Genomic DNA, 15,636 nt, shown 5'->3' on the forward strand with positions numbered 1-15,636 from the left:
GCATTGTGGCACCACTTATAATGCTACTGAAGTATGTCTCAATGGCTCTGTCCCAATGTGTAATTATTGGCTGACATGGCATGTATTTTGACACGAGAGGATGGTGGGCAGCTGGTATTTTCTTCTAGTTCGTATAGTAGGAAGAAGCTTTGAAAAACTTCTACGTATGACGATCTTGAGCCCACATTGGGGGGTTGCAGGGAAGGAAATATGACATTTTCAAGTTGCTCTGGTAGGCTTCAGCATGTACACTTGCTTTCCTGTTTCTGCTGTACTTCTGCATTAACTGCTTTCATTCCTGTTTCATACTAACTTTTGCCAGCTGTTCCTTAATAGAACGAAGCACACAACATTCTGAAGACCTCTAGGAACCCTCTGTCCACTTAATATTTAATAATGTAGAATAACTTTTGAATTAATCTGACTCGCTGCCTGCTTTGCCTCTTGACATTCTGACTAGCCATCATGCTCACCCTTCTCTTCCAGATCCACTTCCTCATGATACTCTCCTCTAACTGGGCCTACTTAAAGGATGCAAGCAAAATGCAGGCTTACCAGGATATCAAAGCAAAAGAAGAACAGGAGCTGCAGGATATCCAGTCTCGGTCCAAAGAGCAACTCAATTCTTACACATAAATGTTTGCCAGAGTCCTTTTCAGAAGAATTTTGTAGCTCTGACAAATCAACACGCAGCCGTTCTGCAGTACAGGTGTATGTCCAAGCAAATACCGAAGTGTAAAAACTTCATATTCATGCTTCTGGGCCATGTTCATAGGGAAACCTTGCAGTGGATATCCTTCATTCCTTTAGTGCTGAGTTTGGAATTGGGGGGCGGATGGGGGAGGGTGACAAACATCCTCATTGTAGACCACTATACACACACATATACCCAAGTCAGATCTTTTTATGGATGCTCTTGGTAATTGTGAAAAATGACTGATGACAAAACACCTTTCCCAAATGGAATACTGCAGTATGTATTCAGCCCTGCAAGGACTAGAAGATTTTAAAAGGCTGTACATAATTACACAGGTGTAACTAAGATTCTAGTACTTAACTAGATAAAGGTATTGCTCTGAATGCTGACGGTTATGTTTGTTTTCAGAAAGTTGTAAATCAGCTTATTCCGTCTCTCTCAAAATTAAAACCAGGTTTTAGAGTCTAAATTCCAGAAATGTCTTCTGAGCCACTCTCCTTATTCAACAATGCTATAATGAGCCACTGTTCTACTGCACTTACCTGAGTAAGTTGGGTGCTGAATGTCCCCAAGTTTCGTTAATTTATTTTGTTTTAAGAAAGGTGTTTGATGGAATGTAAACAGACCCTACGGATCAGGATAATGATTCCCTTCTCTGAAAATAAATGTCAGCTTTGCCTTAATGTTTATTTTCTATAAATGTCTTAAGCATTTATATAGCAGCGGGAGATCATTATCCTGGCAGTGTTTTATCTAAGAGGAAAGTGTTACCTTGTTGAACTAACGCTGATTGAACTGCTTAAAGTGAGAAAAGAATTTGTAGATTAAAACAAAATAAAACAAAACAAAAAACAGCCATGCCGAGCACTGCTCAACCACCCATCTGAATTTTGGTGCTCAACACATTTATAGACAGTACATATTTGTTTTCTCTTACAATAAGAAAATGTGGTGTTCAGTAAAGTATTGGGTGCCATTTTAAATCTGTTTCCCACAGAAATTTGCCTTCTAATGTTTTTGGAAACATTCAGTGCTAGCTTGAGTACTAGTGATGGTATATTTTGGTGTGCTATTTTTTAAAAACTATATAAATGTTGGAGAAAATTAAAGTACATAAGTGAGTTTTAAATCAGTGAAAAGTCAAGTCCATACATCCATGTTTATGTGTGGGTTGATTTGTTTTGAATGTTTGCTGAATATTAAAATGCTCCTGTAACCCATGCAGAAGTATATAATAATAAAAGGAAGCACACATTTCTTTAGGAAGGTTAACGAATAAAATAAATGTGGAAAAGAACTTCAGGTATTACCTTGCTTTTTTGTTACATGCTTAAATGATTTTCTTTTCTTTTTAAAGAGGCAAAAATCCTTTGTAGAGCAGATATAAAAATAGCTTAGTGTTTGTTTTTACCTGTTGCATGAAGGATACCAGTTTCTACAGCAATGCAGGTGATGTTCTTTCTAGTTCAGTGTTTGCATAAAGGTAACAGACAGTGTCTTTAAAGCCTAATTCTTTTCTAATTCTATGTAGCTATTACTGGGAGTTTTTTGAAGTTTTGTTTACGTAGTCTAATATTTTTTATGTAAAGAGCATTAAATTTTGCTATGTATAAATTTTTGTAACCTAACCGTGAATCAATATTTTCTATCAGTGCCAAGGGCTTCCTGTAGTTATATCCAAGTGTTACAATAAATATTTGTAGATAATAGAACCAATATTTTGTGTATGCTTATTTTAAGAAACTTTTCTGACAATGTTTGAATTAGTACAGACTGTCCTTATGATCTAAGAGGTGCTAACTATCCCACATGGTACTTGTCTACTGAGGCCTGTGGTGTTAGGAATCTAGTCCAGATATCACTGGGAGATTTATTTGTTCACCTGACATATTCATTTATAAGAGTTACTGTGTGTATTGTGGAAGGCTTTCATGGCCAGAATAAACTAGTTGTTGTGAATTTTCTGGGCTGTGTGGTCATGGTGTGGCAGTTTTTACTTCTAACATTTCGCCCTGCATCTTTGACTGGCACTTTCAGACACAGCAGGTTTCTCACTGTGATGTACCTCCTGAAGATGCCTGCCATAAATGTGGGTGAAACATTAGGAGCACAAACTTCCAGACCACGATCACACAGCCTGGAAAACCCACAGCAGCCAGTTACCATGTGTGTTTGCTGTACTAAGTTGGCAACTGGCCACTGGGAATCCACCTCAAAAGCTCTGAGATTATTTATTCTGATCTTTTTCGCTGGTGGCAATTGGAACGTTTATATTATGCACCCAGGAATGAGGCTTTGGGTCATAAAACTGGTTCCAAACGGTCTGCAAGAATGAAGACTGTGCATCTATGGTTCTCTTTCAAAATAATGGCTTCTAAAATTTCCTTTAGATAGCAATGTCTGATGGGATACAAACCACTGGAGCTCCAGGAGCAGGGGCAACATGACACATTGTGATAGAAAACACTTTTTTAAAAACCCTTACACCAGGCAGCATTAGACTGTTTTGCATCTATCAAATCCCACGGAAAGTGCTTTGACCAGACTACATCAATAGCAAGTAACATGAAAAGCTGCATTGTGTAGCCCAAGCGGAGAGAATCTCTGGTCTGAGTCACAAGATGACATTTCTTATTTATGGGTTTGCTACTCTGTTTATAGTTAGTTTTTGATATCTAAATTGCCAGTAGATCAGGAAAAAAAAGCCCTGTTTGACTGTTGGGTAGTGTGTTCTATTTTGTGAGTCTATGGACAATATGTTAAAGATCATGTCAAAAATATAAAAATTAGGCATCAAAACTGTTTTTCAGAATCTTTAAAAGGATACTAGAAAAAATGTCATAAATATGTTCAGCTATTTCTCAAGGTACTCGTTGGGAAGGTCCTGTTTTTAGCTATTTCTATTTGGGTTGCTTATTTGTGAACGAAATGCGTTGTCTTAGAAGAGCTTTTATTTTACACTGCACATCCAAAGGATAAAAGTTTAAATTCTCACTGTCTCACAGGTTCCTTTTTTGATGTAAACGTAGCCATTCACAAGTAATTATTTGTCAGGATCCTGTAAAACAAATACAGCAGCGTGTGAGGAACTTTCTATCCTCCTGCTCCAGTATTTTAATATTCTATAGCACGATGATTTTTAAAAATATGCCCTCAATTTTTGCTAATTGAAAAAACAACGTTGCTTATGATGCCAGCCATATCCAGGTTTGAAAAATGCATTTTCTTACATAAGCAGAACTGATAAATATCTTAACAGTCCTGCTAAAGGACTGCCCCATAAGTCTCTAGAAGGCAAATTACATGAGTATGTACACTCCAGTGCTTATGCCTACCACTAGCGAAGACTAGTTCAAATACTCTGCGCTTCAACAGTAAGCTTGTACCTGAATAACATGACTTCAAAAATGAAAATGATTAGTACATATTTATTTTATTTTTAAACGTACTACTTATTTCGATAGACAAGGATTCCACTTGTTTGTAAACACAGTCAATATTTAATTTCTTGAAATAAATTGCAACAGTAGAAAAGTTTTCAAGCAATGCCCTGATACAAATAAAACTTATAAAAATATCACAGATATGGTTGATGACCCATTATCAAAACTGTAGCATAAGCCCTAGGAAGCAACCACTTCTGAATTAACTGAAAATTGAGAGGTTATTTCCCATGCTTACTGTCTTACTAAACATGGTTGATTTTAAAAGTCAAACTGGTGATTTGTAGTGATTCTACTGGGATAGGGGAAGATAGTTAGTATTGGACCAGTATAGACTCAAAGTGGCTGTTCTCATGCTAATTTGGAATATTCTGAACAGGTGAAATTATACGTTAGCACACTGACTCACTAGTTTTGTTCAGGTAAACATAGTCTTTCATAGTGTGATTCAAGTCCAACAGTTTATAACAACCTTGCATCAGAAGTATCTTTAGTTAGTTCCCTGCTCTGATGTATACTCTTCAACCTCAAGATATGGGGCTTGACGAATCATTATATTAGCTTAATTCATTACACCTCTATATGCCTTTATTTTATTATGTTTATTTGTTTTCCTGCACTGTTTTAACTATATCAAATGTATATATGCCTAATAAGGGATGTCTCTACTAAAATATTCAAATAAAGATAACAACCTTGCAATCAGCTAAAAATATATTCTGATGCAGTACTTCTTCAGTTAATTATGCAGGTGAAAGCTTTTCCAAGATTACAGATATCTAGCATTTTGCTACATGAAGTTTTTCTTACATTCATCTTTCTAGGCAGGTGGTTGATGTTCACCAGAAATCTTCATCAGGTTCTCCCTGAAGGCTGCCTGCAGCACTAAAACTAGAACACACAAGAGTGGATTTTGAAACAAGCTGATACAATTAATCTTACAACACTTTCTGGGAACCCTGAATTCCTCCAGCTAGTCTTCACCCAACAGGCAGACCTAGGACACAGAGCTGTTGGACAAATATATAATGCCACTTAATGAGCAAGTAAACATTCCTTAATTTTAACTTAACATAGCCACCTTGTATTTGTTTCACATTACCAAATGAGAAAACATGATATTCATCACACAATAGTTGTTACAAGGGGATAATCAAAGTTTACCCATTTCAAAAGGATCAAAATCAGTTCTACATTCCTTTATCAAAACTATTTTAAGTAGAAAAGTCAAGAAGTATATACCTGTCCTCCCTTTCGCTTCCTGGGAGTCTCTCTGATGATATGTCAACATCTTCTTTCTTGGAAGTCTAGCAAATAAGAGAAAGTTACTACTGGATGCTTTAGCAACTCTTTACATTGTTATTATTGTATACAAATTTGCAATTAAGAAACTTGTGAGACAACATTAGCATTGTTTTTGTGAGCTCTTATACTTTTTAGTGTAATATAATGAATACGTGTGTCTAGTCCCTGCCATAATTACCTACTAAATTTGAAACGAAGAGAGGAGAAGTATAAAGACAAAATTAATCTCATACTATACTTACTCTGTGGGAATCAGTGGATGCTACTCTATGTGCTTTCTTGCATGGGTTGCTTAGGATGAATAGCTGTTGTGGGAATCTAAGATGTGATTTAAATGTAATGCTGGAGAGGCAAAAAAAAAATCCTCCCTTGTTCTTTGCACCGTGAAAAGCAGCAGCCAATGTAACATTTAAAATCAAGTCTGATTTGAAATTATGGCACTGCGTTTCCTGTTCTCCAGCACTACACTCTTTCCAAATCTCACCTGGCTTTCAGTTACACAATTTCTAACTCTTTGCTGGTAGAAAACATCACCTTGTTCGCAATCTCTTGCTCTTGATTCTGTTGAACCATTTTCATGTATTTTTCCAATGGGTTAGGAACAGCGTCACCACCATGGTCTTCGGCTTTCTGCAGACTCACTTCCAGTTCATCTGCATTTTCATCTTGAGTTCTCTCTTTAGTTGTCACCGACTCCTGCATATTCTTAAAAGAACACAGGACTTGCAAATATGACCAACTAAACACGACCCATTAGAAACAAAATCCTTCTGTCTACATTAAGCACTCCATGCTGTCTCAAGGATTTTAAATATTGATGTACATTCTTTTTCAATCCGTTTTATTGTGACTAATTCCTTCAACATATCTCCAGTCAACCTTTCTATTCAACAGATTGTTTAAAGGCTGTAATGTCATCTGATGTATAAAAACAAACACAAACAATGGTAAAATTTACTCAGAACTGTAAAACAGGTTAAATTACACATGAAATTGCCAGATAGCATATTAAACAACATTTTAAAACTAAAAATGATTGCACAAAGCAACGGCTTTGGCCACTTTCAGCCAAGCATCTTCTAAAACAAAGTTATCTTCAGAAGGAAACAAAACATCAGCCAGGAAGGAGCAACAGAACTTTCCATGAGGGGATATTCCATTGTCTTAGGGCTGTGGTGGCGAACCTTTGGCACTCCAGATGTTATGGACTACAATTCCCATCAGCCCCTGCCAGCATGGCCAATTGGCCATGCTGGCAGGGGCTGATGGGAATTGTAGTCCATAACATCTGGAGTGCCAAAGGTTCGCCACCACTGTCTTAGGGCCACTACTGAAAAGTTTCACTCTGTCATAGTTACCCTCAGTGTTCAGAGCTGGAGATGTGGGGGATGATTCCTTCAGTGCATGAATGGAGCTATATGGGAGAAGGATTTCCTTGACATACCGTGGTCCCAACTTGTTTAGCATTTTAAGGATGATACCAATTCTTTGAAGAGGCTCCAAAAACTGGCAATCTGAAAGCATTGATACAAACCAGGTCTAATACGTCCCTGGTTGGCTGTTTGAACCAGTGGTCTCACCACTGCATTCTGAGCTTAACTGAAGATTTTGAACATGCTTCCAAGGCAGCTTCCACAGCAATAGGGCATAAGTAACTCCCCGATTAATGAAGGGCTATCGTTGCCAAACCAGCAGAAGCTGATTAAACAAACAAACAAAAAGAACTGGTCTATGAACGACAGCATACAAAAACACCCCGGAAAATTGCTCATCCAGGCATTCAAGTGGAGTGCAATTTAATTGACAGTACAACATCCATCTCCAAATTCAGAACTTCCTCTGCCTCCTCAGGGTTACAGCTCAATATAATCTGTGTTTTGACAAGACAGTCCTCACCCTGAATCTGATTTCACTCAACTTTATGTATAGATAGCAGAGAGAGCAACACTTTAGAAGGATATTATGGTTAATGTTATTGAGAGCCACTGGTAGTTGGTATTTAATTGGCGGGGCCCAAAACCAGTACAGTTAGGGTACACTGAATGCCACTGACACACCCAAGCATGATTGCTACCTGGCATATCTCCCAGTGTCAGTTATGCTCCAGGAAACCAAGGCAGTTTTGGTTCCAACACGGAGAGACCAGAAGGGGATGGATCTGAATAATCAGCACCCCCAGAAATCCCTGCTGCTATTCACACATGGGTGAACTAAACAGATTAATAAGGGGTGTACTTAAGGAACTGAAGGATATTTTAATTTGGTTTCAGAATAGTTATAATTCAGGATACAGAAGAACATTCAGTTCTCAAAAATTGTTTTCATGTGTTTCATTTTAGAGGATATGCCTGAAAAGAACTACATACAAGTTCACACCTCACCCCATGAAGTTGTTTTTGAATCAGAAAAAAAATATATGAGTCCCTCATCAGAGGACTCCGTCTCTTCAATGAAGCAGATGATACCCAAACAGTTTTAAGAACAGCCCTAATGTGGTAGAAGAGGGAGGGCAACAGTGCAGGCAGGAAAGAAGCCATTCATTGTTTTCCTGATTTCTAGCTCAAACAAGCTTTGCCTCAGGCTATGCAAATTCGTGTAGTAGTGATTTTGCAAGCAACATCTGCAAGGCAGTTTTAATTGTTAAGAGAATGCTCATACTACTCATACTAAAACATGTGTGTGTATTCATTGCATCGGTGCTAGTTATGCTTCCGGGCACCTGTTTGGACATTCATAAACAATTACTTGAAAACAGGCAAAATAAGTTGCCACATGACACGATGCCCAAATACAATAAATAAATTGCTCCCCATTGGTGCCTCCAGGTTCGGGAGGGCAGAGCCATGGCTCAGGGATAGAGCATCTGCTTGTTCAGCAGAAGGTCCAAGGCTACATCCCCTGAATCTCCACTCCAAAGGATCAGGTAGTAACGTGATGTGAAAGACTTCTACTTGAGACCTTGGAAAGCACCTGCCAGTCTGAGTGGATGATACTGATGGACCAATGGCCTGATTCAGTATAAGGCAGCTTTAGGTGCTCAGGTTGCTGACAGTCATCTAGGAAAAGCCCCAATCCCAAAAGGGTGCTGCAATTTCATTTCCAACAGAAGAAAAACAGCTGTCGGTACCGTTTAATAACAAAGGACCAAAATGTGTTACCATTTCTTCATTCAGTTTCTCAAGTTCTGCTTGTTCTCTTTCCAAGGCTTCTTGTCTCTCAAGCGACCTTCTTGCTTCCCTTCTCCTTCTTTCTTCTTCCCATTTGTCCTCCTCCTCTTGTTGTTCTTCAGGTTGCCTTTGAGTCCCTAAGGCTGTTAGCTCTGCTCCACCTGATACATTCAAAGCAATAATCACCCAATGTTGGGCTGCTAAAATTACAAAACTGACATCCACCCAGATATGCACACTGATGTAGAGTATCTTCTTATCCTCACGTATTATAGCAAGCCTAAAATACATGCGCGCTGTTACCAGAAACATAAAAAACCCACTCTTACATAGGCTAGTTCAAGCTAGAAGAGAGTGCCTCTTATTATCCTATCCCACTACTCTGCCACTCATATTTTTTCATGTAGCTGTTATTAACTCCATTTTTGCCCTCACAAAAATAGTTCACCACAAAATACTGGGAAAATGTGAGGAGAGACAAGAAAGGAAGGAGAAAGGGAAATTACTTCTGCCTTACCCACCCACCTCAACTTGTTCTAGCTTCCCTTTTCAAAGTTCTTAGACTCTGCATTTGAATACTAACATTGGAAATGCTGTTTCATTTTTCCTGACTTATTTGAAAAACCAGGTGTAAGTGCATGAGGATGGCATTTTTCAGGGTTGTTTTTTTGCAAAATATGCCACTGTTTAGAGCTCTTTCAATATTTGCTGTAAAATGATTTAACAGGCGACATCCATTTATCATGGACTATTACTTGATATTTGCGCAACATACCTTGATCAACAAATATGGAGTAAACAAGGCCTCTTAACCACGTTCCTGCCATCCAGTCACAATCTTGCCCTATTGGCTAAATTCATGCCATGGCTGGCAGCACCACTATGTCAAGTGCTCACACTGATCTGCCATACGGCCAATCAACCATCCAAAGCTGACATACATGTGTTCAGAATTCCCACAGCTTATTCAACTGAGTTTCACTGATATTCTGGATAATAAGGGGCAAACAAGTGCCTCAAAGCTTAAATGATATATTTAAATTAAGTTTTAAATCCCACTTTTAAGAGGCGATATAAAATCTGTCTTAATCATGCGAGAAAAGGACACCCTAGTGATGTGACAAATCAATTAAGGAACAGTCTCCTTTCTCCTTTTATGAATAGTAGCTGGTTTAAAGAACAACCTATAAACAGTTTTAGGCAAGATGTTCTGAAAGCTCCAACTCCTGCATTCTTTGATAAAACATGCTAGCTAAAAAGGACATTCACACTTGTCTGAGATGAAAACTCACTTGTGTCCTGCTGAGAAGTAACTGTTGGAAGTACTGAGACCGGGCCTTGGCTTCCGCTAACAATGCGCCCGGATGGATGTGACACATTGCTTTCGAGCTGTTCTGGAATGTCCTCTTGATCTAGAAGAAGAAAAAAATATGAACAATGCCCCCATTATTCTGCAATTATCAAAGCAGGGCAAAAAAATGGACACACAGTGTGGGAATGACTAGAGTTCAGAATACATTAAGTGAAAGCCATTAATTAAGTTTCTCTTCCTGGCCAATTCAACCATTACTCTGAGAATGCAAAAAGAAAAACTTCAAATAATGTGCGCTGCTGCTTTAACCAGAATCATGAGACATTCTGGCTTGAAAATTAGTTCTAACAAAGCATTCGTTAATCCAAGAGTTGGTACAGTTTCAACTGAATGTAGGCTTGCAAGACTTACTATCCGCAAATGAGTCTCAAAAGTTAATATAGAGTGTAAAGTGCTATATGATGCATGATTCAATTTCCAGAAACCCTCACATGACCTACTTACCTTACCAGCTCCTAAGCTTAAGCTGTTAGTCTCTTGCCTTGTGCTGTCCTGGCTCTCCAGAACTGCGATCTCACAGGATCAGCTAGGGAGATCTTCAAACTTTTCAAACCAGGGACTCACTAAAAATGGGAATTCTAAGCACATGACAGAGTCATGTGACAGAAAAAGGGGAGCCAGAATTATTACCTTACTGGTGTCAAGGTCAGGGCCCCAGGCAGCAGACCAAAAGTGTGAGGGACAGGAAGAAGCCCAAGCCAGCCTACTGTGGTCAGGAAGGTAAGGGCCAGAGCTACAGAGCTCTCCCTCATTCTGTTGTTTCACTTTACGTTGTGTTACTCTTCTCAGTGGGCACACCAACAGCGATGGGGCATGGCAACTCTTGCTCCAAAATGCAGCAGATAAGAAGGGCTTAAACCCACAGAGTCCCTCTGGCTGGGCTGCAAAATCACACAGAGGAACTATAAGATAATAGCAGTTTATTTTCTTCTTACACCTCTCCTTTGCTCCATAATATTGAGAATTTGTGTGTATGTGTGTGGATGGCATGTTGGTACATGCATGTGCATACATTTATTTCCTCTACTTCATTTTCTTCCTTGGCTTTGTTTGCATTTTCTGTTCCCCCCTTATTTGTCTCATTCTTCTATAATGAAAAACCACCTATTATTCCTTCAGTCCTTAGTTGTGACAACAATGGTTATGCTAGGAGCTGAGGTTTTTTGAGCACTCATAATGATCTTACCTTTTCCTTAGCCTGTGGCTCTTACAGAGCCCTCTGATAGCTTCACTAATTTAAGCAGAAGACACAGACTAATATGCTTTTCTGAACACATAGTTCACTGTCCCCTGCTAGATAGTATGAAATGCAAGTGGGAACCAGCAAGCAAACTGCAGGAGTGGTCATCCTATTCTCTCTCTCTCTCTCTCTGGTTCTCCCTCCCCCAAAATGTTTGTGCTTTTCTTGATATCTATCCCCCTAACCCCTGTTGTCACTCTTTCTTTCTGCATCTCCAGTGCCTCCTGAAGCATACGCATACTTATTCTGTCATCTCTTAATTTCCTATATCAAATATACACGAACATGCAAACTTCATTGTTGATTTGTTTCTTTCTATGCCCGTTTGATCTCACACACATAAACAGACCCACTATCCTTCATGTCTCTCTCTTCCCCATTCCTCCCCCTGCAGATGCACACACATCTACAGACACTGTTTTCAACTTCTTCCTTTTTCAGTCCCTCTGGTCTCTCTCTCACACACACACACTCATTGATTTAGGCCTAATAAAGGTTTATGCCTAATAAAGGTTTACTGTACTGTACACTCATTGATTTTTCTACCTTCCTTCCAGTCTCACACACACTCGCTCCTTACCTGTTCTTTTCCTCCACACCCTTGCCCTGACCCCATTCAGGGGCTCCCGCTGCTCCTGCCTCCGTAGATCAAAGCAGGAGGGGGCAGCAGTTGTTGTCCTTCCCTCTTAACAGCATAGGCTGAGGCTTCCTACCCTCACTCAATGGTGCACTGAGGCTCTCTCACACTCTCTCTTGGTGGCTCACCTGGACTGTTCCACGAAGGTGTACAGAGGCCCCAATAGGAGCCACATTTCCCTCCCTTTCTCTCAGCACCCCCTTACAGTGATGGGGAGCAGGCTGGCCTGCTGAAAGCTCCCAGACTCCCCTGCTGCAGATAGGATCTGCTGCTGCCATGTTCCATCGCCACCACAGTTGCTATTGGGCTCTAAGAGGGTAAGAGCACTATCTGTGCATGTGCAAACAACACTTTAATTAGTCGGGGGGATTTAAACCCCCCCCCCATTTATTTTTTAATAATGGTTGGAATTTCTCTGCAGACTCAGAGGGACCCCTGAGTTTTCAGAAAAAACGGCTGGGGTGGGGGTGGGGGAACGCATGCCCCCCATCTGTGGATTTTAAGTATCCACAGGCAGGGAGCCCACTTCAAAATTAGGTATATAGAGTACTGATTAATATCCAACACCATTTCTTAAAAGCACTGGGAGATTCCATTTGGTTAACTCTTGGGACAGAATAAGTGGTTAGTGAGGCAGAATACATGATGGGCACATCGGCTAATCTTCTCCCTTTTTCTTGATAAAGGATGACAACCACAGGTATAAGCTCAAGAGTAAGCTCAAGTTCAAGCGTAGCCTGTAGCACGATGTCTGTTACTCTCCTGCCTCACTTAAGCATACACAAAAGACCAGGGAACAGCTTTGTGACTCTTACGAATGCACCACAGTCCCTTTTACTACACTACGCAATGATACTACACTACGTATGATACTACACTACGCAATGGCCTTTCCTGCCACAGAGCCTAAAGGGTTTGTTTTCCCAAGGCTGAAGACAAAAGAAATTGGCATATTCTGCAGATACCAGATATACGTTGCTGACTTGCTCTGAATTTGTTCTTGATATCATTAAAACTCAGGTAAACAGATCTTATGGTTCTGCATTGCCTGGCTTTGAACAAATCAGGCTTGGTCCTCAGCATTAATGATGCACCCTGACCAGGAGGGTCCAGCCTAGCCCGATCTCACAAGAGCTCAGAAACTTAGAAGGGTTTGCCACCGCTGTTAATTTCATGGGATACAACTAAGAAGATCCAAGATCACGACACAGACTCAGGCAATGGCGTCTCTTGAACGACTCTTGCTTTGAAAACCGTAACGGGTCACCATAAGTCAGCTGAGAGTTGACGGCAAAAAAAAAAATCCTACTAACTAATAAATACTTTCAACACATACATTCATTGGCAGACTCCTGACTTCCAAGGTCTTCATACATGAGTTTCATGGGCTTTGCAGAGTCTCCCTGATTATGAAGACTAAAAAGAAAGACAAAACAATTTTTAAAAAGGGTAATAGTTCCAACCTTCAGGGTGCATAGTACTTTACAAAGGCAGACTGTAAGACATTGGGGGAAATGATTTAAGGAACAATGACAGGACTTCTGAGAAGCAGAGAGGCCAAATTCAAGGAAAACTGGTTATCCTGCGAGATGTGGTACAGCACTGCTAGTGTGCAGCTATAAATTTAACATAGTCCGTTCACTAAGGAAAGGTAAACATGGTCTCATCTCTCTCACTCTAACCTATCATATGGGTTTGCTGTGAGCATAAAATGGGCAGAAGAATCGTGTATACTGCCACAAGTCCTTCAAACATGGCTGAGATATAACTAGAAAAAATGGATTTGAAAAACAGTATAGCACAAAAAGAAATAACCAATTACTAGTGTGTGTTCATGCTAGTAGCAAGTTATGTGATTTCCAATAGTGTAGATAGTGAGGGGTCCCACCCAGCGAGATTCTTTGTCTGGGGGGACTTAGTGGAGGGAAGAAGGTGGAACTATGCCATTGCATGCACTAAAAGGTTGTTTTGCAGTAGGAAATGAAAACTGAAGGGACAACCTATGGCCACACCAAAAAAGTTTAGTTTTGGGGAGGAATTAGAAGAAAAATGAACTCAGAACTGTGGCAAGATGTACCCATTCCAAAATTAATTTTAGAACGTCTCCAGATTAAACAGGAAGGCAAGAGATGTGGAACATGAAACAAAAATGGTAGAAAGTCAATCCATTCCATAGATGTGCTACAAGATTAGTTCACAACCAAAGCTATTATGATTGGCTGGTGAAAGTTGAAATTCATGTTGCGCCTATGACAAAAAAGAGTCAGTGAGGATACCTTTTGCTATGGACATTCTACAAACCAAGCAAAATAGAAAAATGTATCTATTACGTTAACTTGGGTAAGTATTAAGCAAAAAAAATCTTTACAATTTTATGTGGCTGCAATTTTATATTCTGTGTGATAATTAATAAACTCTATTTCCCTAAAATCAGGGTGACTCTTAATTAGGATTAATTCACTGCCCATTAATATATTTGCCTTTTGGCCAAATTATGGAGGAGAAATATTGGTGGTGGTGTGGATGGCTAAAGGATTGGACATTAGTGGAGTCAGAACTTGATATTCCAGTTAAGTCTTTTAACCAAAGTAACTATTCTTAGTAACATCAGTTCTTACTGCTCCCTCAATAGGTAGTTGTGGCTACTGCCCACATGAGAGGGTTTACGCTGCTATTACTACCAAAGCATCAACCCTTGCAAACCTAGGTGTAATGCAGGTATGGGTGGTAACTCAGCAGGTTAGGAAGAAGTAGCATTACTGTGGTAATGAACAAATTGATGAACCTGGTCCAAACTCATGACCTCATAACATTTCACCTTGCATCCCTCTGGTTTTCCTATCCCTTTTTAAATTTACCACCTCCACAACTCACTTTTTCAAACCCAACATACAAAAGTTAAAACCCAACCCTATCCCTCCCCCCCTTTCCCCACCAGCAGCATCACAGAGGGGGCATCCAGGAAGACTAACCAACTGCCTGGGTGAAGAGGAAAGTCTCTTACAGGTGCCTAAATCCATACAGGGTAGGCAGCCAACAACTTCTGTGGAAAAATTATTCTAAAGTCTAGGGACAGTGACACAGAAAGCCTTACTGTGAACCCCCAACCCTCATATCTTGAGTGTAGTGTTGTGAGAATTCTAGGACAGAGGTACTATGATAGGAAACTATTGATATATTCCTAGACTTCTGAGGTACTTGCAGACAAAGTATGCTCTTGGAAGAACCCTTGATTACAACTATCGAAATAGATATTTATGAGAGACATCAGATCATTCTGCCTTCATTACATATAAAACAATATCTACCTCATCTTTTGTTCATGGAGCACAGGGGAAGAAGCTGCTGAGGTAATACAAACAGAGTCAGGGGAAGGATTGTCTGTTCTTATAATAGGAGAGAGAGGCTTGTCAGCACACTGATGGGATGCTTCAAGGTAGGACCCAGGTATATCTGCAAAACAGAAAGTGACCACTGATTCTGCTGTTCCAAAACCTGAAATTGGCAAAATATTTAAACCTACCGTATTATTTGACTGCTGTCCATTAATTCTCAGTACAATGGGAAAGGACTTAAATTTCAAATATTAATCAATGCGCTGAACAACTTGATAAAGTGATTTACATTTTTAAAAATGAATATCCTCAAAATTTAATGGTGCCAATTGACACCAATTGGTCTTCTGAATATACCACTGAAACTACCAAGATATGTAGGGGGGTCAGAAAAAAGGTCTGCTTCAAAGCGTCCCATTCTTTTTAAAAAAAGGAATCTA

General features: G+C 39.7%; 2 protein-coding genes across 8 annotated transcripts in view; one reads left to right on the forward strand and one right to left on the reverse strand.

Moving 5' to 3' along the window:
• GPM6B (glycoprotein M6B) overlaps positions 1-2,413 on the forward strand; it is a 133,677-nt gene extending 131,264 nt beyond the window's left edge. For all 3 annotated transcript variants that reach the window (XM_048492685.1, XM_048492681.1, XM_048492684.1), the window contains one exon: positions 487-2,413. In XM_048492685.1, coding sequence (XP_048348642.1) covers positions 487-636 — 150 coding nt within the window. In that variant the 3' untranslated portion in view covers positions 637-2,413. The remainder of the gene's footprint in view (positions 1-486) is intronic.
• A 1,217-nt stretch (positions 2,414-3,630) lies between these two features.
• Positions 3,631-15,636, reverse strand: part of OFD1 (OFD1 centriole and centriolar satellite protein) — a 28,528-nt gene continuing 16,522 nt past the window's right edge. For 4 of the 5 annotated variants that reach the window (XM_048492677.1, XM_048492680.1, XM_048492676.1 and 1 more), the window contains exons 17-23: positions 15,170-15,314; positions 13,198-13,277; positions 9,905-10,024; positions 8,604-8,773; positions 5,980-6,150; positions 5,383-5,447; positions 4,110-5,031 (exon numbers count right to left, since the gene is read on the reverse strand). In XM_048492677.1, the coding sequence (XP_048348634.1) occupies positions 4,980-5,031; positions 5,383-5,447; positions 5,980-6,150; positions 8,604-8,773; positions 9,905-10,024; positions 13,198-13,277; positions 15,170-15,314 (803 nt within the window). In that variant the 3' untranslated portion in view covers positions 4,110-4,979. Of the gene's footprint in view, positions 3,756-4,109; positions 5,032-5,382; positions 5,448-5,979; positions 6,151-8,603; positions 8,774-9,904; positions 10,025-13,197; positions 13,278-15,169; positions 15,315-15,636 lie in introns of those variants that run through there. The other variant, XM_048492678.1, reaches the window with a different exon arrangement.

Source organism: Sphaerodactylus townsendi, linkage group LG04, assembly GCF_021028975.2.
Source record: "Sphaerodactylus townsendi isolate TG3544 linkage group LG04, MPM_Stown_v2.3, whole genome shotgun sequence".
NCBI lineage: Eukaryota > Metazoa > Chordata > Lepidosauria > Squamata > Sphaerodactylidae > Sphaerodactylus > Sphaerodactylus townsendi.